This window comes from Capsicum annuum, chromosome 3 (genome assembly GCF_002878395.1).
Source record: "Capsicum annuum cultivar UCD-10X-F1 chromosome 3, UCD10Xv1.1, whole genome shotgun sequence".
Classification (NCBI taxonomy): Eukaryota; Viridiplantae; Streptophyta; class Magnoliopsida; order Solanales; family Solanaceae; genus Capsicum; species Capsicum annuum.
This window is the reverse complement of record NC_061113.1, coordinates 245331116-245356994: the sequence shown is the minus strand read 5'-3', so window position 1 is coordinate 245356994 and position 25879 is coordinate 245331116. Positions and strand designations below refer to the sequence as shown.

Sequence of the window (25879 nt, the reverse complement as noted above, 5' to 3'; positions counted from 1 at the left end):
AATAAGATTTTTTTTAAACACATACGGTATAATCATGGAAAGGCACACACAAAAAAATTAAAGCTAAATAAGATGAAAGTTTTATTTTTAAAATACACATGATATAATCATAAAAATGCGCACACACACAAAAAATTAAGCTAAATAATATGAAAATTTTATTTTAAGAATAAATATTTAAAGATTGAAAAGAAATTATATAAAAAAGAGTTAAATAAGATGGAGGGTATTTTTGTAATCACTTAATTTATTCTTAAAAATTATACTATACATATTACTTGAATACAACAAACCAAATACCCAAAAAAAAATAATTTCATCATAACTAATTCTAATATAACTTATCCTATTATAACTTGTTTTCAAACCAAACGGCGCCCGAAGGATCAAGGGAAAAAAGGTTGAGACAAAGACATTATATTGTCAATTATCATGGGATGTCAGAAGAAACTTTTCTCACAGTAGCAGATATTTTTTCTTTTCTTTTGTCGAACTGATCTGTTTTTTACATCTTTGAAGGTGCCCAATTATTTGTCGAGCCAGCAAAATATTACGTCAGTTCTGCACTATATATCTGCAACAGAACAAATAAGAGAAAGGGCAAAAGTCTTAGGCGAAAATGATTTTAGAAATATGGTATTCTAGCGCTTTATATCTGTATAACGTAAGTGTTACGATGAACATTTACGGAAAAAACATTTACGAAAAGTAAACAGTAAACATTGGAGTTATTGAGTTACCTGTGAAAACGAAAGGACCAAGGGAAAAAGGTTGAGACAAAACATTATATTGTCAATTGTCATGGGACTTTTATCACGCATATATTTTTTCTTTTCTTTTGCGGGACTGATCTGTTTTTTCCATCTTTGAAGGTGCCCAATTATTTGTTTTTTCCAGCTTTGAAGGTGCCCAATTATTTGTCGAACCAGCAAAATATTGTGTTAGTTCTATAGCATATATCTGCAATATTGCGTCAGTTCTACACTATATATCTGCAACGTGAAGCTGTAAAACAGAAGGAATAACTCTAATCTAATTAATAATATAGATTTCACACCAAAGATTAGTTCATGTTGCATCTCCTAATTCCTGATTTATGCCAAAAAACAAAAAAACGAAAACAAAAAATCCCAGTAAAGTTGAAGCGCATATATAAGTAATTCTTATTGATGATGTCGAGAAAAGTAGTAATCTGTGTTGACCCAAGAAGAAGCTATGAAACGTGGAGTACATGTGATTAAAAGGAGGTCAACTGCAGAAATAATTAACTAGTAAGCAACTATGTGATCAAACAGAGTCTTTGCTCCTACATTTACATATCTAGGCATTAACATCATTTTTTTTTTTAAAAAAAAAGCAGCTTGATTCACGAAACATCTCGCATCCGGCATTCACACGCGGTCCATGGAAGGATCACACGCAAGGGTCTTTGTCTACCTAGACGCAAACATCAATGACTAATTCCACAGCTCGAATATGTAAACTATAGGTCACACAATGACAACTTCAATTTAAGGTACATCTGCAATTATAATGCAACTAGTTATAGGAAAGCAAACAAAGAACAAATAATATAGTAGAGACACATGATTACATAATGTATCTGTGGTTGAATTCACTAATTCAGGTCCAGATACAACCATGTTTATTACAGGACAGAAGCAACTTCTGGAACTCTACAGATCCGGGCTAAACCAAAAAGACACTCGGGAATTTTCTGGAGCCCAAAGGCCAAGACTAGTGTCCAACATGTACCTCATACACGGAACAACCATGATATCTGGGTTTAAGCAACAAAACTAACATAAGAACCAAGTCCCTCTTGCATTCATGAGAACAGTGCTTTTTAGCATATCTTATAGTTGACACCCGTTTTTGTAACCACAGTATGTGGGTAAACTTTACACCCTGTAGATTTTTTTGTTGCAACTTGCAAGTATGATCTAGTGACGAAAAACCATTTCAGTGCTCTTCATTCTATCAGTACCAAAAAGTAATAATCTATCATCAAAAGCATCAATGTGTCCAAAAGCATCAGTACCGGGAGGGCACTCAAGAGCTGCTTCAAGGATCCGATGATGTACACCATGGGAGTCAACTGAATGTCCACCTTTATGGTCATGTCCACCCATACAGACCTTCACACAGCTATAGCGATGTATCACATCCATCACTTCATCATAGTTCCACAACAACGCTGCAGGAGATGAAGCTCCAAGATCCAAAGGCAGATGGCAACACACTATAACATTTTGATTCAACTTGGTAGCTTCCTGAAGGACATGATCCAGCCATTCCAATTGTTCTTCCCCAACACCTCCATTGAATTTGAGAAACCTTCTCTCAGCTCCCACAAGTCCATTTGGACTGTTTTTGTCTGAGTTTGGATTTCTCTCCTGAAGAACTTTCAAGGCCTTCAGCGTATTTGGGTGATCTTCTGGCCAACCAATGGCACTGATATCATAAGCATCTAGAATTACAAATCTGTATTCTGGAATTGGAGAAAAATCAAAATATGCATGACCTTCATTGCCAGGGATTCTCAACAATGGAAGCAAGACCTTTCGAGGAAGATTGTAAAGGCAATGATTTCCAATCATGTGATGGACAGGGCCATTGAACTTATCAAATTCATTAACAATTTTCTTAACAGCAATCATTGACTGATCTTTCGGACAAAACCCATCAACAATGTCCCCAAAATTAAGAACAAACTTAGGCTTTTCTTGATTCCATTTCTGAACTGCCCTTTGTAGCACACTAACACTGTGCCGGTAATACCTAGGCACACCAAGGAATGAGCGACCGTCGGGAATATCAGCATACTGGACATCTGATATGACCCCAAAGGAGAGAAGTGGCTGCTTCCCCTGTGGACATAGAAGACCATTTGCATATCCCATTGCCTGCCACCCAATTAATTTGCAAGATTATTGTCAATTGAGTAGTTCGAATAACACCGCGCTCTAGAAGAGATGTAATCAAAGCTGTGGTTGATCTGAATTACTAAATCCGAGGAGTGAAGATACATCTGAACAGTTTAAAACAACAAAGATATCAAACAGAATTTAAAACAACAAAACTATCAAATAGCATAATAAAACATTATCACAATGCCTAAGTTGAATCAGAATGCAAATACAAAACAAACATGCATGTGAAATTAATAAATACTAAAGGGGAGCACTACTTCAGCTGGTAGAAACTTCCATTACTCGGTACACATTAGATCCAGAAAGACAGAAACTAGCATCCCTGATATAGACTGTTTTCCTGCGGTATTATGAAGAAGCCTGTCCTGAACCTGAAACACTTTTCACTCTTTTGAGCTCAGTGGACAAGGTTCTTCTATAAATCTTTACCTGGCTTATCATTTTCTACTGAACTTCCACATTCCAGTCGTCATCTATACACCAAATCAGCAACTCATGGCAGTCGAAGCAGCCACTCAAAGACTATCTTAGTCCTCCAAACAAATCAAAATTATGGAATGAACATTTCAGTCAAAAAGAATTATGAATTATATGCTTGAGTTTTTAATGTGTGTGTTCATACTTGATTAAGAAATTTAATTAATATATTTCTATTGTTTTTGTTACTATTTGTTGTTGCTTGTACTTCTTTTTCTGGACTACTTTGAAATGTTTTTCTTGAGCCGAGGGTCTACCCGAAATAACCTCTCTAACTATGAGGCAGGGGTAAGGTCCGCGTACACTCTACCCTCTCCAAACCCCATTTTGTGGGACTACACTAGTTATATTGTTGTTTTTGTATTTATTTTTATTTATTAGGCAAAAAATTTGCATCCTTCAGAGAAGGACTTGACTCATGCAGCCAAACAACATAAGTCAACAGATGTTCCATGATTTCATCAGTTCGCTAAAATCCCCCATCTATATATCTAATCACAAACAAAAGAAAGACTACTTATGTTTCAACTTAATTTCATAAGTAATGCTCCGTTCATAGCTAGACAGAAACAAAACTCAAGATACTCAGTGCAGAAGGTTAGAGCCCAGTTATAACGGGCATGAATTTCCTCAAAGCTAGTTTCACATGTAAACTAGTTTCAGCTTGATGTCAAAAGCAATGTACCAAAACTTTTCATGGTTCAATGATCCTTTCTCCTTCTTGAAATGCAAACTCCATTTTGCATTTATGCAGAAGTTCAGAAAGGGGCTAGGATACACCGGCTCAGAGCAATTATAGATATGAACAAACCTCAAAAACAGGCACAGCCAATACGACTATGTGCTGCCTAGCCTTTTTCAAGTAAATGACTACTGCTCCATCTACTGTACAGGCATCTTAGGAGCCCAACAACGGTTTTTCACATATTAGGCACAGGACAGGAAAAGGTTCTTAAGGAAAAGACACGGGCTTTATTCTTTAATAGATCGAAAGAACCAAAGAAAAAAGGCAAAATTTGGAAAGCCCTCAAAGGTACTTGTCTACCCAAGATAATCTCTGTAAAAGGAATTTCCAGTTTGTATTGTCCAGTATATGTTTCTTTCAATTTTGGGACTATGTCGGACATATTTCCAACACAGGGAGGTAGTGGAAGGATGGAGCAGATGGAAGTTGACAGAGTCAATTAGGAAAGTTGGGAAGATGATCCCAGCAAGCATTTTTTGGTGCCTTTGGCAAGAAAGGGATCTCAGATGTTTTAATGTCATTTCAACTTCTAACAATGCCCTAAAAACAAAATGCCTTAAGTATCTCTTTATTCAGAGTACAGTATGCCTGTAAATAATGTTTTTCCCCTCCTAGACTTTCATCAGCTCACTTACTCTAGCTTAGACCTACAAACTTTTGATTTTTTGGTCAGCTCCCAGGACAGATTCTACGTTGTATTGTAATGGAGCTAAGATCTACCACTTGTCTAACTTTGCATCTTCTTGATGCAAGCATTGAAGCAATTTATTTCATCGAAACAAAAAAGGGCAAAAGGCGTTATCAGTGCTTTAAGAAAAGCTCTGTCAAGTAGATGCTCCCAACAGTTACAAGTGATATATCTGTTGTACAATATCAAGTAGCGGCAGGAAGAATATATTGAAGTTTTTCTACAGGTACTTAAAAGTTAAGAGTTTTTGGAGCCCCCTCATTTGGATCTTGAGAAGACTCAACAGAATTTATCCCCTTTCAGATTACTTCATCAAAAAAGAAAAAAAAATTATGACCTAACATAATTTCAAGGATTTCAATAACTTCTGCTATGATATTCAGTACTATTTCTATTCTCAATTAATTAGTCTGATATCAATGAGCTACAATCTAGTTCCATAAAATGTTTTGATCCTTCTTCAATGGAAAAGCAAATAGAGCACCTTACTAACTTTTACAGCTACAACATAAAAAAGTAAAGTTACAGCAAAACAATCATAAAAAAACATAGAAAAAGGAACAAGAAATTAATAATCACATATGTATATGATAAATTTTTTTTGACGCATCCACAATTTTTCGTCTGAAAACATAGAGAAGAACAATTTTAATATTGTATATATGGAATTAGCACTATCAAAAGCAGAAAAAATTATTGAAATTTGATTATTCGCAAAAGCGCATATGTACATTTGATAAAGTTTGAATCTTTCAAGACACTCAACCGAAGGCATTATAATTTATTTGTTTTAAATGAAGAATAATCAACATAGGCAAAGGAAACAAGGAGAAATAGACCGGTTGCTGGTGGTGAGAGGCGGCACACGGAATTAGCTTAGATGCACGAAAGCTGACCCAAACACTGCGATTTTTTTCTTTATTTTTAAAAAGGAGAAATAGGGAATATGAAAGGCAAATATTAACGTACCCAAATTGTATCTTGTCGATTAAGAGGCTTCTGGAGGAATATGAGGACGTCGGTAGAGAGACAAAGACCTCTCCAGGAGGAAGGTAGTATTCAGTAGGTTTGATTGGTTAAATATGATTATGATTACAATTGCAATTTGCAACCCCAAAAATCTGGAGACGAAAAAGAAGAAAACAAGCAAGCACGATTAAGGGAGGCCAGGTGTATGACAACTTTCTACTTTCTTCCGCTAAAATTAGATGACGCGGGTATTCGGGTTCACATGTGCGGCCGGCATATATATATATATATATATATATATATGCACGGGGACGCTTTAATATATGAAAGTGTCTTTTAATTTAAATTAAAATTTATTTTAATCAACAACAATAACAATATACCAAGTGTATTCCCATAGAGTAGGATCTGAAAAGGGTAGAGTATATGCAAGATCATACCACTACCTCAGATGAAGTAGAGAAGTTCTTTCCGATAGACCTCGGCTTAGGATTAATAACAGTATAACAAACACAAAAGATAAGTGCATATAAATTAGTACGGTATGCAATAATAAACTAACAGCGCCAGCCACAAGATAATACTACAACCACAAGATAATTCTAAGGACTATCTAACCAAAATCATAGACATCACACAACACCACGAACAAGAAACTTTAGACACAAAAGAACGCTCCCCTACTGTTACCGGCGCACTCCCATCCCTTAACCCTCTACTCTAGTCCGCATCCTCTACACCTTCTTATCAAGGGTCATGTCCTCCTTAAGCTGTAACTGCTTCATATCATGCCTAATTACCTCCCTCTAATATTTTTTCGGTCTACCTCTATTCCACCTAAAATCATTCATAGTCAGTGTCTCATACCTCCGCACTGGAGCATTAGAGCCCCTCCTCATCACGTGTCTGAACCAACATAACCTCACTTCTCGCATCTTGTCCTCCACCAAAGCAACTCCGGCCTTCTCCCTAATAATCTCATTCATCACCCTATCTTTCTTGGTATGTCCACACATCCATCGCAACATCCTCACCTCCGCCACCTTCAACTTTTGTATGTGGAGATTATTAACTGGCCAACACTCTACTCCATACGATATAGTCTGTCGGACTGCCACTCTGTAGAACTTACCTTTAAGCTTCGGGGGCACCTTCTTATCACATAAACTCCCGAAGTGAGCCTCTGTTTCAACCACCCTGCCTCAATATGATGCGTGACATCCTCATCAATTTCACCATTGCCCTAAATCATAGATCTCAGATACTTGAAACTCTCCCTCTTCTGAATAGCCTGGGAGTCCAGCTTCACAACCACTCCAACCTCCTGCGATACATCACTAAACTTACACTCCAAGTACTCCGTCTTGGTTTGGCTTAACCGAAATCCTTTATACTCAAGCGCCTGTCTCCAAATCTCCAACTTATCATTAACTCCTCCCTGAGTCTCGTCAATTAGTACCACACCATCTGCAAATAACATACACTAAGACACCTCTCTTTGAATATGTCTCGTCAAAACACCCATCACCAAGGCAAATAAAATTGGGCTAAGAGTCGATCCCTTGTGCAACCCTATCAAAACTGAAAAATGCTTCGAATCTCCACTTACCGTCCCCACACGAGTCTTCACACCATCATACATGTCCTGAATCGACCTAGTGTATGCCACAGGCACCCCTCTAGCCCCCAAACACCTCCACGGAATCTCCTTGGGAACTCTGTCATATGTTTTCTCGAGATTAATAAACACCATATGCAAGTCCTTTTTTCTCTCCCGAAATTGCTCCACTAATCTCCTCACAAGGTGAATGGCCTCAGTGGTCGAGCGACCTGGCATGCAACCGAACTGATTCTCAGAGGTAATCACGATCCTTCTCAGCCTCAACTCTACCACCCTTTCCCAGACCTTCATAGTAGAACTCAACAACTTAATACCTCTATAGTTGTTGCAACTTTGGATGTCTCCCTTGTTCATATATAATGGAATTATCGTACTTCACCTCCATGCTTCAAGCATCTTCGCCGCCCTAAAAATGACGTTAAATAACCTTGTCAACCACTCTAAACCTTCCCCGCAAGTGCTTCTAAAAATTCACTGGAATCCCATCTGGCCCCGTCACCCTACCCCGCCGCATCCTGCAAATAGCTTTCTTGACCTCCTTAACCTTGATACTCCTACAATAACCATAATCGCGACACTCCTCAGATTTCTTTAAGTCCCCCAACACAAAATCTTTGTCCCCCTCGTCGTTCAAAAGTTTATGAAAATAGGACTGTCACCTCTCCCTAATGAGGGTGTCCTCATTAATCAACACTGTACCATCCTCTCCCTATATGCACTTCACTTGGTCAAAGTCACGAGTTCTCCGCTACCTGGGCTTGGCAAGCCCGTACAACTTCTTGTCCCCGCTTTTTTCTTCTAAAGCCACATACAAGATCTCAAAAGCCGTAACCACTAATTTAACCTTTCTTCTAGCTACTTTATACTCCTCCTTATTCGTCTGTCTTTCCTCATCATCCTTGCTCTCAACCAACTTAGCATAAGCCACCTTCTTAGACTCCAGCTTTCTCTTAACCTCCTCGTTCCACCACCAGTCTCCTCGGTGCTTGCCAAATCGACTTCTCGAGACACCCAACACCTCTCTAGCGGTCTCCCTAATGCAACTGGCAGTCATCTTCCACATGCTATCCACATTACCTCTACTCTCCCAAACCCCCTACTTTTCAACTTCGCCCCCATTTCCAAAGCACTAGCCAAAGTCAAGCTACCCCACTTAATCCTGGGCCAAGCCTCCATACTTCTCTTCTTTTTGCTCTTATTGATAACCAAGCCCATCACCAACAACCTATGCTGAGTCTAAAAGATTTTTGCTAGGTATGACTTTATAGTCTTTATATAGCATTCTATCACCCTTCCTAAGAAGCAAAAAACTTATCTGAGTCTTGGCCACTGAACTACGAAACGTAATAAGGTGTTCCTCCTTCTTCGGAAAGCTTGAATTCGCCATCCACAACCCAAAAGCCCTAGAAAAATCCAAAAGAGAAGCCCCTCCTCCATTCCTCTCCCCAAAATCGAAATTGTCATGCACATCATCATAACCTCTCGACAAAGACCCAATATGCCCATTGAAATCTCCTCCCACGAAAAGCTTCTCAGTGCTCGGGACGCTCCTCACCACCTCATTCAAAACCTCCCAAAAGCCCTTCTTCTCCTCCTCGTCCAAACCTACTTGCAGGGGGCGTAGGCACTAATAACGTTCACCGTAGACCCTCCATAAAATAAAATAAAAATTATTTTAATCGAATACTTAATTTTTAATGATTTGTTTCAGTTAGATACTTTAATTCAAATTCTATATAATATTTTGTTTGAATTCTTTTAATATTAAAATTATCAAAAAAAAATTCAATCATATTTGGTGTGATTTAAACTAACATAATATATAGTATATACACAGTACTATGTTTTTTTTTATACATATTACTATACAACTCTCTGTATATTAATGTATCATTAGCTTGATAAATAAAGTTCAAGTGATAATCTAAAAACAAACATTTTTCTTTACATGAGTTGGTTGAGGCTCAACTACCTTCCATCTAAAAATAAATGTAGTATAGCGTAGGTGGTTGTTTGTGATAATGGTATATGACCATTTGTGCATCAAAGTTGTAAAAGGAGTACTCATTTTCTCTTTAGTGATGATAACATTGCAACCAAATAGAAGTAGTAGTTTTTTTCCTCAATTTTATTTATCTAATCAAAAGAGACGTGATAAACATGAACCTTATTATTGCTGTAGGATCCAACCACCATTTTCGAGAAAAACTAATAAAATTCCTCAACATCTAGAACATCAAATATTGAAACAAGAAAGATATGAGAGAAAAATATATTATTAAATTTTATTTTGATCAAAATAATATTTCTATTGTCTCAATTTTTCACATTTTGTTAAATTTTTCGAAAGTCAAATGTTATCTACTTATAATTATGTTGTATGATTTTAAAATGCTAATTTTATTTCAAAAATTCATATTTAAACTTACTATAAAAATAATTTGATTGAGAAATAGAAAAAGAAATTACAATGTGTAATAAGATAAAAAATCAAATAATCAACCAAATGACATAGTAATAAAATTCCTTTAAAAAGGTTATAATTTTTTGAATATAGAAGAGAAGAAAAAAATCATACTCTACATGTTTGAATTTACTTATCACTGTTTTTTAAATTTAATTTTAATTTTAATTTATTATTTTTTACAATTCAAGAAAAGTTAATTCTTTTCATATTTTACTGTTAGATTAATTACCCTCTCCGTTTTATTTTATGTGTCGTTATTTTCTTTTTTATTTATCTAAAAAAAATGTCACATTACACACAATTCTATTTTATTGGTCTTATAAGATCCCACTTAATTAGAAATAATAATAGTATAGGAGTATTATTTTAATAAAAAATAATTTAGTAAAATTATTAAGTCTTTACTTATTTTTTAAAATTCATATCCGATTAAATTATGATGCATGAAATGAGATGCAAAAAGTAGTTACTCCCTCCATTTCAAAATAGTTATTCTTTTTGACATAACATTCTTCTTAAGAAAGTATTTATTAGGAGTTTATTTCATCAAATTAACCTTATTAATTATGTTTTGAAAATATAAATTTGATTAAATATATTTTATTTAGTCATTTAATATTGAGAGTAGTATTAAAAAAATATAATAAAATATTCAGATAATTAAATTAAAATAAATATTTTTAGAAAGAAAGTCAACTAAAATGAAAATGAGGAATAGTTCTTTAAATTATTTTTTAATATATATTAGTAACAATTTGATGTGACAAAGAAAAATAGAAAAGCTAGACGGTGGGAGTACTTTACAAGCGTGTGTACACGCCCACCCACTCCGTTGATGTCCAATTTTATTTATTCATCACCCGTCAGTCGTTAGTGACACCCATGAAACCCTTTCCAAATCCAAGAACTCATTTTCAATCTTCTTCCGCCGCCGTCTCGCTCCACTGAGCTCCACCGCGAACATTTCACCACAATGGCAGCTTCCGCTTCTTCAACTGTCCTTTTCTCTTCAAAATCCTCACGCGCCTCCCTCTCATGGAAAAACCAGCTTTCTTCCACCTCCGCCTTTACCATCTCCGGCTTCTCCCTCTGCCGTAGGCCCCACCGTCACTCTCAACGCTTCATCGTTTTATCAATGGACTCTAAACCTACAGTTCTCGTTGCCGAAAAACTAGGCGAAGCAGGACTAAAACTGTTGAAGGAATTCGCTAACGTTGATTGCTCGTATAACTTGAGCCCTGAGGAACTGTGCACGAAGATCTCACTCTGTGATGCCTTGGTTGTGCGGAGCGGAACAAAGGTGACTCGTGAGATCTTTGAATCTTCCGGTGGACGGTTGAAAGTTGTGGGACGTGCTGGTGTTGGGATTGATAATGTTGATCTTGCGGCGGCAACTGAACATGGATGCCTTGTGGTTAATGCGCCTACTGCTAATACTGTTGCAGCTGCTGAACATGGGATCGCGCTTCTTACTGCTATGGCGAGGAATGTTGCTCAAGCTGATGCTTCTATTAAAGCTGGTACGCATTTAACTTTTTCTAGAGGCGGATCTAAATTTTAATTCCAGATATAACCGCTTCTTCTTTTCTAACATATGGTTGCAAAAGTTAGTTATAGATATATTTTTAAAGGACTTTCCAGTAAGTATGTATAAGTTTGTTTCTATTTGTTTGTTGTACTTTCCTTTTTCTGTCAGTTTTAAAAAGAATATTTCTTTCCTTTTTAGGCTAACTTCTTGATTTGAGCTCTAGACTTTACATGTTTAGTACTACTTTCTTAATTTTGATATATTTTATGTATATGCTTTCTTAAACTTTGTGTCAAAGTAAAAAAAAATAAAAATTGAAGCCAAGGGAGTATATAGTTTAAGCCGGAGTCAGTAGAGCTGTAGAGGTGCTGCAAAAATCTTGATCTGCCTCTTTATCTTCGCGATTTTGAATACAAATGACATGCCTGCCAATATAATCAATCCACAATGGGTTTGTTTTTTGAATGTGAGAAATATCTTATGAATTCTATGCATTGTGGTTTCGCAAGGCTGCGCAGATCTATGCTTTGAATGTTTTATTACCTAGAAAGAGAAAAAATTGTAATTTGAGTTAGTTCGTATTCAAGTGAAATATTTACACATATTCTTTGGGAGTAAGTGTTGCGGTAAAGACAAGCTTTTTAATTAAATTTATTATAAAAAGGAGAATTTATGATTTGGGATAGTGTGTAATTCAAGTTGGAGTAGCAGTAGCTTATATGTGGGATTGGTCTATAACTTTCTTGATTCAAGAATAGAAGTGCTTGATGAGCACGGGAATTGATGAAATAGTTGATGTTTTTAGAAGAAACAACAACATCAATGAAGACACAGGAGTAGGTAGGAAAAGCCTGGAGATCCAGGCTCAAACCCAAGTTACAACACTTGGTCTCGTCTTAATTATCAGACTTACCCGGTACTTGTCCTATTCTTGTGGGATGCATTAGTCAAGGTAGGCGCAAGCTGTGGCCGTCATAAAACAGATGCATAAACGATGATCCACAACTAATTGGTTTTATTATTTATGGTGCTATCAGTTCTAAGCATACACTGTTCTTCCCTATGGTGCTATCATTTCTAAGCATACACTGTTCTTCCCTTTTAAGTATTCTTAGGATCATAACCCAATGTACTGAACCCTCAACCCAAACTGTCCTTAATTTGCCATTTTCTTTTCCCCGATGTTTAGTTGTTTGGAATAACAACAACAACAACAACAACAAACCTAGTGTATTTCCACAGCGTGGGGTCTGGAGAGGATAAGATGTACGCAGTCCATACCGCTACCTCCGAAGAGGTAGAGAGGTTGTTTCCGATAGACCCCCGGCTCAAGATAAAGGATAGTAAACAAGGGGATGGATGACATAACCGAAATAAAGAATAAGAGATAATAAAATAAAAATCAGAGAAATATGAGATACGGGAAATAAGAGCAACACGGAATAAGAAAAATAGGAACTAAGAAATAAGAAATAGGCCACCCACCTAGTAGTAACATACACTCACATACCAAAGACACCTATGTACATTGTCCTATGATTACTAACCCGGCTACACAAGAACTCTCCTGACTGCTTGCTACAACCCACACACTAACACTAGCCTTCTACCCTTATCCTCGACCTCCACACCTTCCTATCTAGGGTCATGTCCTCAGTAAGTTGTTTGGAATGGCTGTCTGAAATATTGTTTCCTATGGCTGGTAATGGGTTCCCCTGATATACTATACTTGCTGCCTTGTTGGCATGCCTCTGAAAATTTGCATCATGATGTGATTTCCAGGGAAGTGGTTGCGGAACAAATATGTTGGTGTATCCCTAGTTGGCAAGACACTTGCTGTTATGGGTTTTGGGAAGGTTGGATCAGAAGTTGCAAGGCGAGCTAAGGGGCTTGGCATGCATGTCATTGCCCATGACCCATATGCCGCTGCTGACCGTGCACGTGCTATTGGTGTGGAGCTTGTGAGCTTTGATGAAGCCCTTGCTTCTGCAGATTTCATCTCACTTCACATGCCGCTGACCCCTGCTACAAAGAAGATCCTAAATGATGAAACTTTTGCAAAGATGAAAAAGGGTGTACGGATTGTGAATGTTGCTCGTGGGGGCGTGATTGATGAAGAAGCGTTGGTGAGGGCACTTGATGCAGGCATTGTGGCACAGGTCATGGTTCTTCATCTTTGAGACACTCGAAAAATATGAATTTAGAATTGATTGTTGAGCTATTGCTATCTCTATATTTCCCTCATTCTTCATGCCTCATGGTATATCAAGCGTCCAAAAGCCATCCTTAGTTATCTCCCACCCTTCCTCTCCATTGCGGGATTAGACTCTAGAATAGGCTTCGCTGACAGTCTCTAATTGTTCTAACATATAAATCCTGTCACAGGCTGCACTTGATGTTTTCACTGAAGAGCCGCCACCACAGGATAGCAAGTTGATTCAACATGAGAATGTGACTGCAACTCCACATCTTGGTGCTAGTACTACAGAGGCTCAGGTTTGTGCACATTACACACATTTTCTTCCAGTTCACATATCTACTACACATCTACTAATACTCTCTGAATGATTGTCCAGGAAGGTGTGGCCATTGAGGTCGCTGAAGCAGTTGTTGGCGCTTTGAAAGGGGAGCTCTCAGCTACTGCTGTCAATGCACCTATGGTTCCTGCTGAGGTACATTCTTTAAATATTTACCAGTTATCACCCTCTGTTGTTCATATTTCAGAGGGGCTAAAACAGAAGGCTTGGTGCAGTACTTTAACTAAACTATCATGCCCATGTAGGATGGCTTTCATTTTTCTGATTAACCTGTGATCTGCGTTATTTTAGTCCGAGTCCTTGCCAATATGTAGAGAAGCTCTTCGTCCTTTTTCCTCTGTATTTTCTTTGAAGGTGGAATTGCTCGTTGATTTGATAAAATTATATCTGAATGTATTTTTTGCTCCCTCTCTCATGCAGGTGTTAACAGAGCTGAAGCCTTTCGTCGTACTTGCTGAAAAACTTGGTCGACTTGCTGTCCAGCTTGTTGCCGGTGGAAGTGGAGTGAAATCAGTGAAAGTAAAATATGGTTCAGCTAGAGCACCTGATGATCTTGACACAAGATTGCTTCGTGCCATGATAACTAAAGGCATGATTGAGCCTATTTCCAGTGTTTTCATTAACTTGGTTAATGCAGATTTCACCGCTAAACAAAGGGGATTACAAATATCTGAAGAACGGATTCTCCTAGATGGTTCACCAGAAAGTCCAATTGAGTTCATTCAGGTTCAGATAGCCAATGTGGAATCCAAGTTTGCCAGTGCTATTTCTGATTCAGGAGAGATTAGAGTGGAAGGTAGAGTGAAGGATGGAGTTCCTCATTTGACAAAAGTTGGATCTTTTGAAGTGGATGTGAGCTTGGAAGGCAGTATCATTCTTTGCAGCCAGGTTGATCAACCAGGAATGATTGGAAAAGTGGGTAGCGTCTTGGGTGAGGAGAATGTGAATGTCAGCTTCATGAGTGTTGGAAGGATTGCTCCTAGAAAGCAAGCTGTTATGGCTATTGGGGTGGATGAACAACCCAGCAAGGACTCACTGAAGAAGATTGGCGAAATTCCTGCCATCCAGGAATTTGTTTTCCTTGGATTATAGGGTACTACAATTTTTGGCATCTGATTCTTCATGAAACCAATTTTGGTGATGCTGTTTACAACTAGTTTAGTGTAAGATAATAAACAACTCGGCTCTGCGATGAAAGGTGTTGAGTTTTCAATTTGTCTTTTGTATTTCTTTTGGTGAGAGAATATGAGCATTCTTTGTTCTGCCCTCCTTTTCAAACAACTGTTTGTACTTGTTTCATCAAGTGTCCGCCCTTCTATAACCAGAGAAGTAACCTGCATTGGCTGAGTAATGCTCTGAATAAAAGGAAGCTCCCTGTTAAAGTAACTAGTCGGAAATTAAGCTTTAATGACAAATTTATGGCATTTTATTTCCGGCTTAATTTGTGTTCATATGTTTTACTCATCAACTTGATCCAGAGAATACATAAATGATCAGATGTACTTAATAGCTTCAATGAGTAAATGATTGTCCGAATGACATTAAGATCCATGAAGAAAAGGAACTTGAGCCAGCCAGAGCTGTCGAGACTATATGTACTGCAAGATATGCAGCAGTACCGGCAAGAACCTCTTGCGACAGCCTATTATGTGGTTGAGATGTTGACGTGCTAGATTTGTGCTTGGGACTAAATTGGGGCTTGTAACCCCCTTGCAACAGCCAGTTAGCAAGCGGATAATTGTGTTCCAGTACAGATGCAGTTTAATGCGACTAGCTCAATAAGTGCTGAAGTCCCCACATCAGTTATGGGTGCCTAGATTTTTAGGATTGACTTAAACCTAAGATCCATTTCTTTTATCAATAATCTTAACATACTTTGCCCCAAATTCACGCGAAACAAGACATTTGAATCATAGTAAATAAAATTGCAGGCGTAACTAGTCGATTGGTACTTCAACCCAACATAATATTGAGTACTGCAAGAGAGATAAATTGAGCAATACAACCACATCACTCATGTATAAACCAAAATGAAGTCATTCAACAGCAGTAATGAGTCCCTTGTATAACCAAGTCTCGTGCAAGACCTGGCTTAACACTTCCCGCCATCCAGATAAACATGGACAAAACTTGGGATTTGGAAATCTTTCATATGGCTCTCAACTTCCCGCCTGGCATGTTTTTAAAATTTGTGGTTTGCCAATTCCACTGATCGCTTGTGGTTCAGAACAGTAAATCAATCAAAACATTAACTGCAGGGCTTTAAAATAACATTAACTGCAGAGCTTTAAAATACTAACTCTTAAATCTAATTTTCATGTGACATCAGTACTATTAAAACGTGTGGTAATTGATCAATTGATATTCATCTTCATGATGAAGTAGTACTAATAACTTTCTTGCTTTTATTTGGATCAGACAATATAGTACTGCCAATCACAATTATAGCCAACCAAAAGCCTACAAAAGCTACAACTATGGGATGATCAATCCTGGTCTATAGTAGTTAGTACAGTTTATATCCACTCTATTTGGCTAGACAAGAGCATGACCTGGAGAAAATGTTGTCACTATTGTTGCTCATTGTTTCTCAATGCAAAATGCCTTTCTAACTTCACTTTGAAGAAGAAGACCTCAACTATCTGACTTTAGCTTGAGGACTACCAAAACCAATTTGTGGCATCATGACAATAGAAACTACACTTTTAATGCCAACAAAATTTTGTAAGGGGTACAACTCAAACAAAGCTCGTTCATTATTTTCCTCTATCTATAAATCTATTATCACGCTAAATAACGTGAAAATAAAAAGAAAAAAGTAACGGAACAACCAAGGCATGCTCACAGCATAATCCATGTACCGAGCAAAAAAATGTGGCAGGCATAATATTCCTTCAGGCCTTGCCTTTCCTAGTATAGTTAAGGGAAGTAAACTTCCATGTCTAAATAACAATGTTGGTCCACCTTTTCTTTTAATTATGCATGCCTGATCGCCCATTATCACAGGGTTGAAGTATTTGATTGATAAGCTGCTCGGGCAATCTCTTTGTTGCCTGCAAAAGGGTAGTTCAAGAGGAAACACTTAACACTATATCATCTAATTGATTCTCTTTCAGTGTGCAACTCAAAATGGAGTACTGCAGGATCAAGCAGAAAGTCTCTTCATTTGCTCAAGTCAGAGTATCAAATCGTGACTTGGGCAACACCAAGCAACCTGAATAAATTCATTTATAATAAATATGAGAAGACAAACCTGAAAGTGTCTCATGTGCAAAATCGGCTGACAGCCAATATCCGCAATCTGTTTTCCCTTTGGGGTTTGCAAACTGAAACGCGCAGCCTCATACGCTGAAAGTTCAGCTTTGTTATGGGGCAAGCTGTGGCAAACTCTTAGCAATGAGCTAAGAGAGTTCATCTGACAGATAAAGGACGTAATCAGATGAGATTCCATCTTTAGAAAAGAAAAAGGTTCTATTTGGTTCAGGAACACATCCACTACTTAACTGCGCTTAACAAAGTTGAAGCTTAACGTGTTGCAACAAGTCATTATATGCCAACAATGCAACATTTGAAAAAATATAACATTTAGCAATAGGCCATTCTATCATGACAATGGAACATTTGAAGGCACCTAGTTTGGAGCAACCACATATATAAAGATTAGAAGTGGAGTTAAACTGTTGAAAGATCAGGAAGAGGCTAGACTATACTCAATCTCACTGAGAGTCCAAAGAGAATCCTTTGAATGAACATTCATATGGTATTTAAGATCTTTTGTTTACAAAGATAATCATATGGGATTTAATGTCTTAACAGGAGCGTGCTCCATGCCAAGACAATGCATATTAGGAAAGTTTATTTCATAGTGGAAGTGCTATTATTGCCATTAAAGTGATAAAGAGAAAAGCTTAATAAATATCACCGCACAATTTGTAGTAACAAGCACTTTGAATAAGAAAGCTATCTCTGATAGTTTCTTTGGTTGTGCATCTTGCTTGATCAAAAGGGTTCAAACTTCAAACTGTTCATCCGTCTATCTTAATTCTAAATATCAAGCGAGTCCTTAGTCTACCCATTTGACAAAGGCATCTATATCATCTGCGCAATATCATATGAAGACACTCATGCGCGCGAACACATCCCCTCAATTTAAGGGGAAGAAAAAAGAAAAGTCCGAGTCGTATTATTTCTTGACAGTTGTGCCAATTGTATCTTGTTTCCCCCATCTTAGGTGTATTCCCTTCAAGTTTCTTTCAATGAGATGCTTGATACAACCTGACTCAGGGAGAGTAATTCCTTTCTTTACTGTTTGTTTATGCTTTACCCTAGCAGGTATATGACATGCATGTTTCATGGCAGTGATGGTAACAAGGGGAAGCAATAACAAGTTTACCGCTTTTAACAATTGGTTTTAAACAGGGAACTTGAAGGAAAAAAAAATTATCATTGAGCTAACATACTTATTTAGTGCCTATTATGCATAAACAAAACTGTTAATGGTCCTAATCCCACCTGAAACTCATTTGTCAGACCCCAAAACAGTTGGGAAGTAGGTTTATAATGAAATGACAAAGAGATGATAAAGATATTTCTTTTAGGATACTTCAAGTCTAAGACAGAGAAAAAATAGATCAACCTTCAAGAGGTTAAAATATTGTGGTGTGAGCAATGATTCGCTATAGACCTCTCCATGTCCTTTTCTTGTTTTTTAATTTCCCATCGGAAATTTTAATATCAGTCTAGCAATCAGGAATCTTTATAACGGCAGTGTAGTGTAGGGTAGTTTTACCTGTTGCATGCTATCAATCTATCTATGTTAAGCTTCATAGCTTTAACATGATCTTAAATTTCTTTATCTACACAAAGCTTTCTAGGTGCTTTGAAAGTACAAAGAATAGCGTCCAAAAGGTCAAATTAAACTGTATTTTATAGTTATGTTTTTGAATCAATTATACTCCAATGATGTTTTAGCTTTAATTGATGTTCGACTTAATACAGACCAAAATCAGTGGAAGAGGAGGCATCCATATATATGGTTTCAGTACAATCTATGTACTGTTCTGTGATATGATACAATGTTACCTGTTTTGAAAAATAAAAAGGATTCTCTAATAAAAGTACGAAAAGAAATCTTTTCTAATATGCATTAGGAATGGGAGTGATATTAAATACACAAAGAAAGACTGATTTTTGTATATATTTTTGACAAACACCAAGTCATAACAGCTATGGAATGCGACAATTATCAGTACAAAGAAGAAGAAGAAGCAAGCAATGGATGATAGATAATCAATGCTAACCTTCATATATGGACAGGAGGCACATCCACCGTGAAGAGAACAGCCCTCTCCACTTGCAACTCCAGGTATAACATTGACCTTCAAGGAACCCCTCATTTCACCAAAAGTAGATGTTCTTGTCACTGATTCTGATGAGACCGGAAAGACGATCTCAACACTAACTTTTCCTCCCCCAGAAGAGGGGTCAGCAGAACCTAGTAATTTACGGACTGCTGCAACTATTGAAGTAATCATTCCTGATTCCGTTCCTAAAATAAACTGAAGATGTTCATCAATGTTTCTATTCAAGGCCTCTTGTACCCTTTGTTTGATAAAATCTAGTATGTTCTGGGTAGAACCAACTACTCCCATGCCCCTTTTCTTAGCTTCCATTGCTAATGAAAACATTTCACCAGGAACTTCGAAGTGTGCTGTAAGGAATGCATCAGAATACATTTCATTTATCGTCTCCACAACTTCATGACCAAAAAGGTGATGAACAATGCATGTACCATCCTGGAAATAGGAGGGGGGTGGGGGGCAACAGAGGCAACAACAGGTTTTTCGTCAACTAAAACGATGATGCTGAATAGCAGTCTGGACAATATCAGACAGTAAATCAAAACATTATTGATGTTCTCAGATAAAAGCTTTGAAGAGATTAATCTTTTCCTTAAAGTTTACACTTAACAAATGCTTCAAATTGAACTACAGTAAATAATGACCACTAAACCTATTTCATTCCCCAAGTGCAAAAGAACTTGAATTACCTGAAAATAATGCAGTCGAGGAAGCAAAGATTTAATGGAGCTCCTGTTGTGTAAAGGATGTATCTCAGAAATTTCTTCATCAGTCATCATGGACATCTGACTGAACAATTCCATAATGTTTGAGCCCATGTAGGTATCAGGACCATACCACACCTTCAAGTCAGGTACTTCAGCAAATGCCTGGATAGATATTAGATATAGCTTCATTAGTTAAAGAAGATATGTTGACATTTAATCATCGAAAAGTCAAAAAGATTATGAAGAACTAGAAAGAACACCAAAAGAATGGAGGCAATTCAACCGACCTGCAGAATAGTTTGCACAACATTAGAGGAAGTACATGTTATAGTTGGAACAAGCTCATGGGAAAATGCTTTTGTCTCCAGAGAAGTATTTATGTAGACAACATGCAGTGATGGAGAAGAAATTGAAGCTGTTGCAAGATAATCCATGTATGATGGACTGGATGCAGCTTCAGCCAAAGAACAACCAATGCGTTCATCCGACATCCGATAAACTCCAACCTACACAAAGAAGTTTTAATGCATGCAGAAGTTACTTAAGAGCACAGACAAGATATTATCGACTTCTGTAAATAAGTAAAATTCATGTACAGGCAGTCGGCAGAAACTTCACTGATCAGTAAGATGAAAAATACCCAACAACAGGATTTGAAATGTTATTTGTTTAAGCAAAAGTGGGTCCAGTAGTGTCTGAATTCATTTTCACAGTCCACTCATTACTCTTGAAGATATCATGTGCACAATCAATTGGTGGCGTATACAGAAAATTTTCCATTTTCATCACAGAAAAATGGATCTGTATACTACAAATTTTTTTTAATACCCATCGATCAAGTATACCTTTGGCCAAGTTGAACAACTATTCTATGGACTTTGAAGGGATTTTCGATCAAAGAAGATCTCAACAACATAGGGGATTATTTTTACAGGAAGAGAGCCAGATGGGCATATTTCAAAAGGAATCTAATTAAGTAGTAAACAGAGCACTTAACATGTCACAATTCATTGTGTATTTATCAGTAGGAGAAACTGTTCCCTGCTGCTTTTCTAGTGAAGTCTTATCATTCACAGAAAGAAAGCATGGGCTTGTCTTTAAAAAAGATTTGCACATCAGGTCACGGCCATTCTGGCCTAGTACGACGATATCAATTCCAGGTGCTCACAACTGGTTGATCAAGCAAGCACAGACCAACTTAGACGTCATGTCATAACTACAAAGGACTCATATTATAGAACACAAAACAGGGTATGTGTGTACCTCTGGAAATCCAGCTTGATCAAGAATCGCTCGCACGTTCTCTGACATGAAATCTACACCTAATACAGATATAAATTGACATCCAGATTTTGCCATATTGACAGCTGAATCTGCCATGACCAAAGAATCAGATATATGTATATGGGGCCAAAACTTCTGCGCTTCAGTAAGAACACCTTGCACCTCAGGGTCCATGTAAAAATGAGCAACCACTCCAATTTTCTTCTCTTTTAGCACATTGACAAGTTCTTGGACCCTTGACTCATCAGGAAATAAGAACCTCGCCTGCAATTACACTAGAAATGAACTTAGGACTAGGAAGTTCGATGTCACCAGTATAAAAGAACAGCATCAATGACAAACTCCACATCCTGCCCAAACAGAAAGAGAGGACAAACTTCCGAGTAGTTGTTAAATACAAGGGCTAAATTTATGTTAATACGAGGCATCAACAATATTTACAACTTCTTTTTTCAATCAAATGTAAGTCTGTTCACAAAGTGAATCAGTGAATCTTTCTTTCTTACTTTTGCTATAACGTGGATCTCTCTTTTCTCCTTGTTCAATAAACATGGATGAGCAATATAAACTGGTTGTGTCTCGAATACATATGGGACCTCACTAAATTTACTTCTATAACAAATGAAAGTTAATAGTCTAGGACAAAATAAATGTTGAACAAGTATTTCCTAGTTGCCAAAAATTGGCCATGAGATATAGAATTCAGTTCACAACAAAGTTATGAGACACTAAAGCTTTAAATGTCAAGTCCCATTATGTCTTTCACTTTTTCCTCCTATATAATTCCCTAATACATCCTTGTGGTAAGTAAGGCGAGGTAAGGCTGCGTACACTACACCCTTGTTGTGGGAACCATTCCCAGACCCTACGCATAGCGGGAGTTTTAGTGCACCGGACTGTTTTTTTTAAAGAAAATAATTCCTTAGTTGTTTCAAGAAGGTTAATACATAACAGCTAAATTGGCATAGCCACATAGTGAAGGTCAATTCGAAAACCATGCTCCTTCCGCCCTATTTTAGGTGGCACCCTTTAATTCCTTTTTAGTCTGTACCAAAAAAAATTACCTTATTATAATTAGAAGCAATTTAACGTTGAAACTTCTCTTTTATCCGCAATGAAATGATTTACAACCACACAAATATGTAATATAGATTTAGACCATAAATTTCAAAAGTTTCTTTTTTTTTCTTTAAACATCGTCGGAGGCAGGGAGGGGCATATCCAGGATTTCGAGAGGACCGGTGCACTATTATGAAAATAGTTCGAGCGTGGGTTCACAAATCCATATTTAAATAATTTTAGAAAAATATAACACTACTTGTATATGATCTAGGGAGGGGAGAATGTGTTGGCGTGAACCCAGTGACCCGGGAGCATCGTATATATCAGAAATTAAATGAACTATTTAGGTCACAAATTGCTTTTTAGCAAAAATTCTAGTTTCGCCACTGGGAAGAGGGAACAGAAAGAGCACCTGGGACTCAGCATAACTCCCTTTAGGTTGAATACCATCAGCAGTCACTACTAGAGACGGGAAGGGCCCGCTCCGCGGCCTCCCTTGGCTCTCCGCTACAACAGCCCTTGTTCTTTTCTGCATGCTGACCAACACATTATGCCATGTATTCACCCTAGATGCAGATCCTTTCCCGTTCAACCCGACAACATTCAAACCATTTAAATCCTCCGTCTTCAACGCCAACACTTCACCCGGAGCCGCCCCATCAAGCATCCAAACCAAACACGCGCAAAACCCTTTGGTCATCTCCGAATCACTGTCAGCTAAGAATCTCATTTTCCCTTCCTCATCTATACTCACATGCAGCCACACCTGCGCAGTACAACCTGGAACTCGATTCTCCGTTGTTTTAAGAGACGCATCCATGGGAGGGACAAGTGCTGCGTAGTGCAAGAGACGCTTCACGCGATCGATTGATTCGACAAGTGATTTGAATTCTGAAATCAGAAGCTTTAGCTTCGTTGAAGAAGAAGAGGAGGAAGAAACATCGGAATGGGAAGGAAAAGAAGTTACGGCTGAACATGTAAAGGTTGAATTGGAGGGCTTCTGTATGCATTTTACGAGTGGCTTAAAGGTAGAAGGCAGTGAAAAAACAGAAAATGGTGCTCTCGTAATGGGTTTGGCAGTAGAAAGTGGAGATGGGGTTTTGGAAAAAGAAGATACCATGGCTAAATTTGCGGCATCCATAACAGAATTGTGATAGAAAGAAGAGGGAGAGAGAGAGAGGAGAAAACGGCCGGGGGGGGGGGGGGGGGGGGGGGAAGGAAGAAGAAGGTGAGAAATGAAAAGGTTGTGTTCTCGAAGTGCGGGTAAAGTGGCGGTAGGGAAAAATGGATTTTGTATGGGGCGTGCACAAGAGAGATGGGGAGCGAGGGAGCAGGGCCTTGGAATTAATAGTGTGTGTGGGGGGAGGGGATGTGGCGAAATACCCACCGAATCACCCGCGAAAATTGTAAGCACAAATACCAGTATCTATAATGACTCTTTTTGTCAAGTTGACTCCTAACTACAGCCGTCAATACCGGCTGGTTCATTCTGTCTGTAATTTAATAGAATTAAATTTTAATTTTTACAGTTTATTTAAGAAGAAGATTTTTTAGTTCGGTTCATATAAGTTCGTAACTTATAAGGCTTGAGCAATATGAATTGAGCTAATTCATAGGTCAGTTCGTAAATTAAATGCATGAAATTATTTAGATTGTTTTTTAGTATTTTTATTATATAAATAACATAAATAACAATTCTTTTGAAAGTAACTATACACTATTCCACTTTTTTAATTATTTTACTCTCTCTCCCTATTAATATACATAACATAGTCGATATATATATAACATTTTATGTATATATTGGGATTTTTGTAATAAATTTAGAAAATTGGAAATTTTTTATAATATTGAAAACATACGTTGTGTATTTGTATAATTTTTAGATTTTTATTTGACTCAAAAGATATCATGTCAAAAGTTATTTAATTTCGTTGTTAGGAGTATTTTTTAAGGTGTTGGGGATTTGATTAATAAGTATTAACACTATAAAATATTGTCTGATAATATGTATATTTATTAATATTCTAGAATTAAATTATAAAATATAATTTTTTAAAAAAGTGAGCTGGCTCGTGAGACTCGCAGCCCACAGAGTAATGGTGTGGACTTGATGTTTTTTGATTCATTATTTTGATGGGTCAGCCTCACTTGATCCGTCAAACTCAACGCTCGTGTGGGCTAACTCGGATGGGCTGAGCCGACCCGTATTGACAGCTCTATTCCTGACAACATAATTCCTCTGTCTCATTTTATGTGTCAATTATTTTCTTTTTGGTCCGTCTAAAAAAGAATGTCACTCTTTTTTATTTGATAATTATTTAATGATATCATTTTCATTTTATCTTTAGTAGGTTCCACTTATTAAAAAAAAAACTACTAAAAAGTAAACATTAACAGAAAATTTTATAAATTTTATAAAATCATCACTTATTTTTTAAATTTTATGCCCGATTAACTAATGACATATAAAATGGAACGAAGATAGTACTAACTTTTGACAAAGTAGTAAACTTGTTATCCACAAAATTAAGTTAGATACATTCTTAGGGGTCGTTTCACTGGCAACGTATTAATTATTTTAGGGTTAACTATTTTAGACATGTTATTCTCTCTCTCTATATATATATATAATAAATTATTTTAAAATTAATTAATACCTCCAATTAAATGTAAGATACAATAATTCTATATTTTATTTCAAAATTATTATACGACCTCACAGCAATAACATTTATTATGGTGATAAACTCTTTATAAAATTACTTCTCTACAATAGCATACTCAAATATTATGTAAATATATTTTATAAAAGTTTATTGTATGTACATAGTAATATATCAAAATATTTGTGATAATCATTATTAATGTCATGGACACAGTAACTTTTAAGCTACGAATATTTAATTTAAGAAAGAAATAATATTTAAAAATGATGCACATCAATTATTTCATAACTCCATGAGGAAAGAGTTATTAATGTTTGTCTTGTTATACCTATGTTCTTTTTAATTTTATTTATACACAACAACTAAATGAGATCTGGACGTCAAATATTAATACGTATATATAAATCATTTCTTAATAGCAGCAATGATTGCTACTATAAAGAGATTTGATTAAGTACTTTCAAAGAAGTTGGATTGAACATCATGAAATGTGATATTCAATTCTCAATAGATATAAATGCTAGATAATTTTTTTTCTTCTATTCAAAATTTATTGAATATAATTACTTGATATTTGTTATTGGTGAAAGATGACAGATATCAAAATGCACACAAACAAACAGACTCAAACACAATTATTAAAAAAGAAAAAGAATAAGAGAGATTGGACTGTACTTGTATTTGTCGGAATTTAGTAAATTGTTCCTTCACTGATAGTAACATGAAGTGTCAAGTAGCACATTTTTAAATACAAGGAATTTCATTATTTTAAATTTTTAATGTGAAGGAAATAATGTATTCCACCGTTGAAGGATATGGGCAAATCTGTTGG

General features: G+C 36.7%; 3 protein-coding genes across 6 annotated transcripts; 1 reads left to right on the top strand and 2 right to left on the bottom strand.

The window, feature by feature from the left end:
• Window positions 1–1505: 1505 nt before the first annotated feature.
• LOC107862601 (manganese-dependent ADP-ribose/CDP-alcohol diphosphatase) lies at window positions 1506–6103 on the bottom strand. 4 transcript variants are annotated; one of them, XM_016708228.2, is made up of 2 exons: window positions 5813–6103; window positions 1506–3031 (listed from the first exon to the last, which is right to left on the bottom strand). In XM_016708228.2, exon 2 carries the CDS (start codon window positions 2901–2903, stop codon window positions 1944–1946), a length of 960 nt encoding a protein of 319 aa, XP_016563714.1. In that variant the 5' UTR covers window positions 2904–3031; window positions 5813–6103; the 3' UTR covers window positions 1506–1943. The 4 variants fall into 4 exon arrangements, with proteins under 4 accessions (XP_016563714.1, XP_016563718.1, XP_047265636.1 ...); XM_016708232.2 differs by having other exon boundaries at window positions 1506–2906; window positions 5813–6082; XM_047409680.1 differs by having other exon boundaries at window positions 5683–6075.
• A 4567-nt stretch (window positions 6104–10670) lies between these two features.
• On the top strand, window positions 10671–15351 carry LOC107862602 (D-3-phosphoglycerate dehydrogenase 3, chloroplastic). The gene is made up of 5 exons (XM_016708234.2): window positions 10671–11420; window positions 13211–13587; window positions 13814–13924; window positions 14005–14100; window positions 14386–15351. The coding sequence occupies exons 1-5, from the start codon at window positions 10874–10876 to the stop codon at window positions 15055–15057; spliced, it is 1803 nt and encodes a 600-aa protein (XP_016563720.1). The 5' UTR covers window positions 10671–10873; the 3' UTR covers window positions 15058–15351.
• A 1287-nt stretch (window positions 15352–16638) lies between these two features.
• Window positions 16639–23847, bottom strand: LOC107862603 (quinolinate synthase, chloroplastic). Its single transcript, XM_016708235.2, has 7 exons — window positions 22791–23847; window positions 21296–21580; window positions 20320–20538; window positions 20015–20194; window positions 19266–19760; window positions 17219–17380; window positions 16639–17018 (listed from the first exon to the last, which is right to left on the bottom strand). Exons 1-7 carry the CDS (start codon window positions 23517–23519, stop codon window positions 16938–16940), a joined length of 2151 nt encoding a protein of 716 aa, XP_016563721.1. The 5' UTR covers window positions 23520–23847; the 3' UTR covers window positions 16639–16937.
• Between the last annotated feature and the right edge of the window lie 2032 nt (window positions 23848–25879).

What these genes read in the sequence shown, in the direction of transcription:
- LOC107862602 (XM_016708234.2), top strand. Translation starts at nt 10,874, where the DNA reads ATGGCAGCTTCCGCTTCTTCAACTGTCCTTTTCTCTTCAAAATCCTCA. An exon ending in TGATGCTTCTATTAAAGCTG is followed by an intron (nt 11,421 to 13,210) that starts GTACGCATTTAA and finishes TGTGATTTCCAG; the next exon opens with GGAAGTGGTTGCGGAACAAA. An exon ending in CTAGTACTACAGAGGCTCAG is followed by an intron (nt 13,925 to 14,004) that starts GTTTGTGCACAT and finishes ATGATTGTCCAG; the next exon opens with GAAGGTGTGGCCATTGAGGT.
- LOC107862603 (XM_016708235.2), bottom strand. Translation starts at nt 23,519, where the DNA reads ATGGATGCCGCAAATTTAGCCATGGTATCTTCTTTTTCCAAAACCCCA. An exon ending in GGAGTTATGCTGAGTCCCAG is followed by an intron (nt 21,581 to 22,790) that starts GTGCTCTTTCTG and finishes GTGTAATTGCAG; the next exon opens with GCGAGGTTCTTATTTCCTGA. An exon ending in TTGTGCAAACTATTCTGCAG is followed by an intron (nt 20,195 to 20,319) that starts GTCGGTTGAATT and finishes ATATCTATCCAG; the next exon opens with GCATTTGCTGAAGTACCTGA.
- LOC107862601 (XM_016708228.2), bottom strand. Translation starts at nt 2,903, where the DNA reads ATGGGATATGCAAATGGTCTTCTATGTCCACAGGGGAAGCAGCCACTT.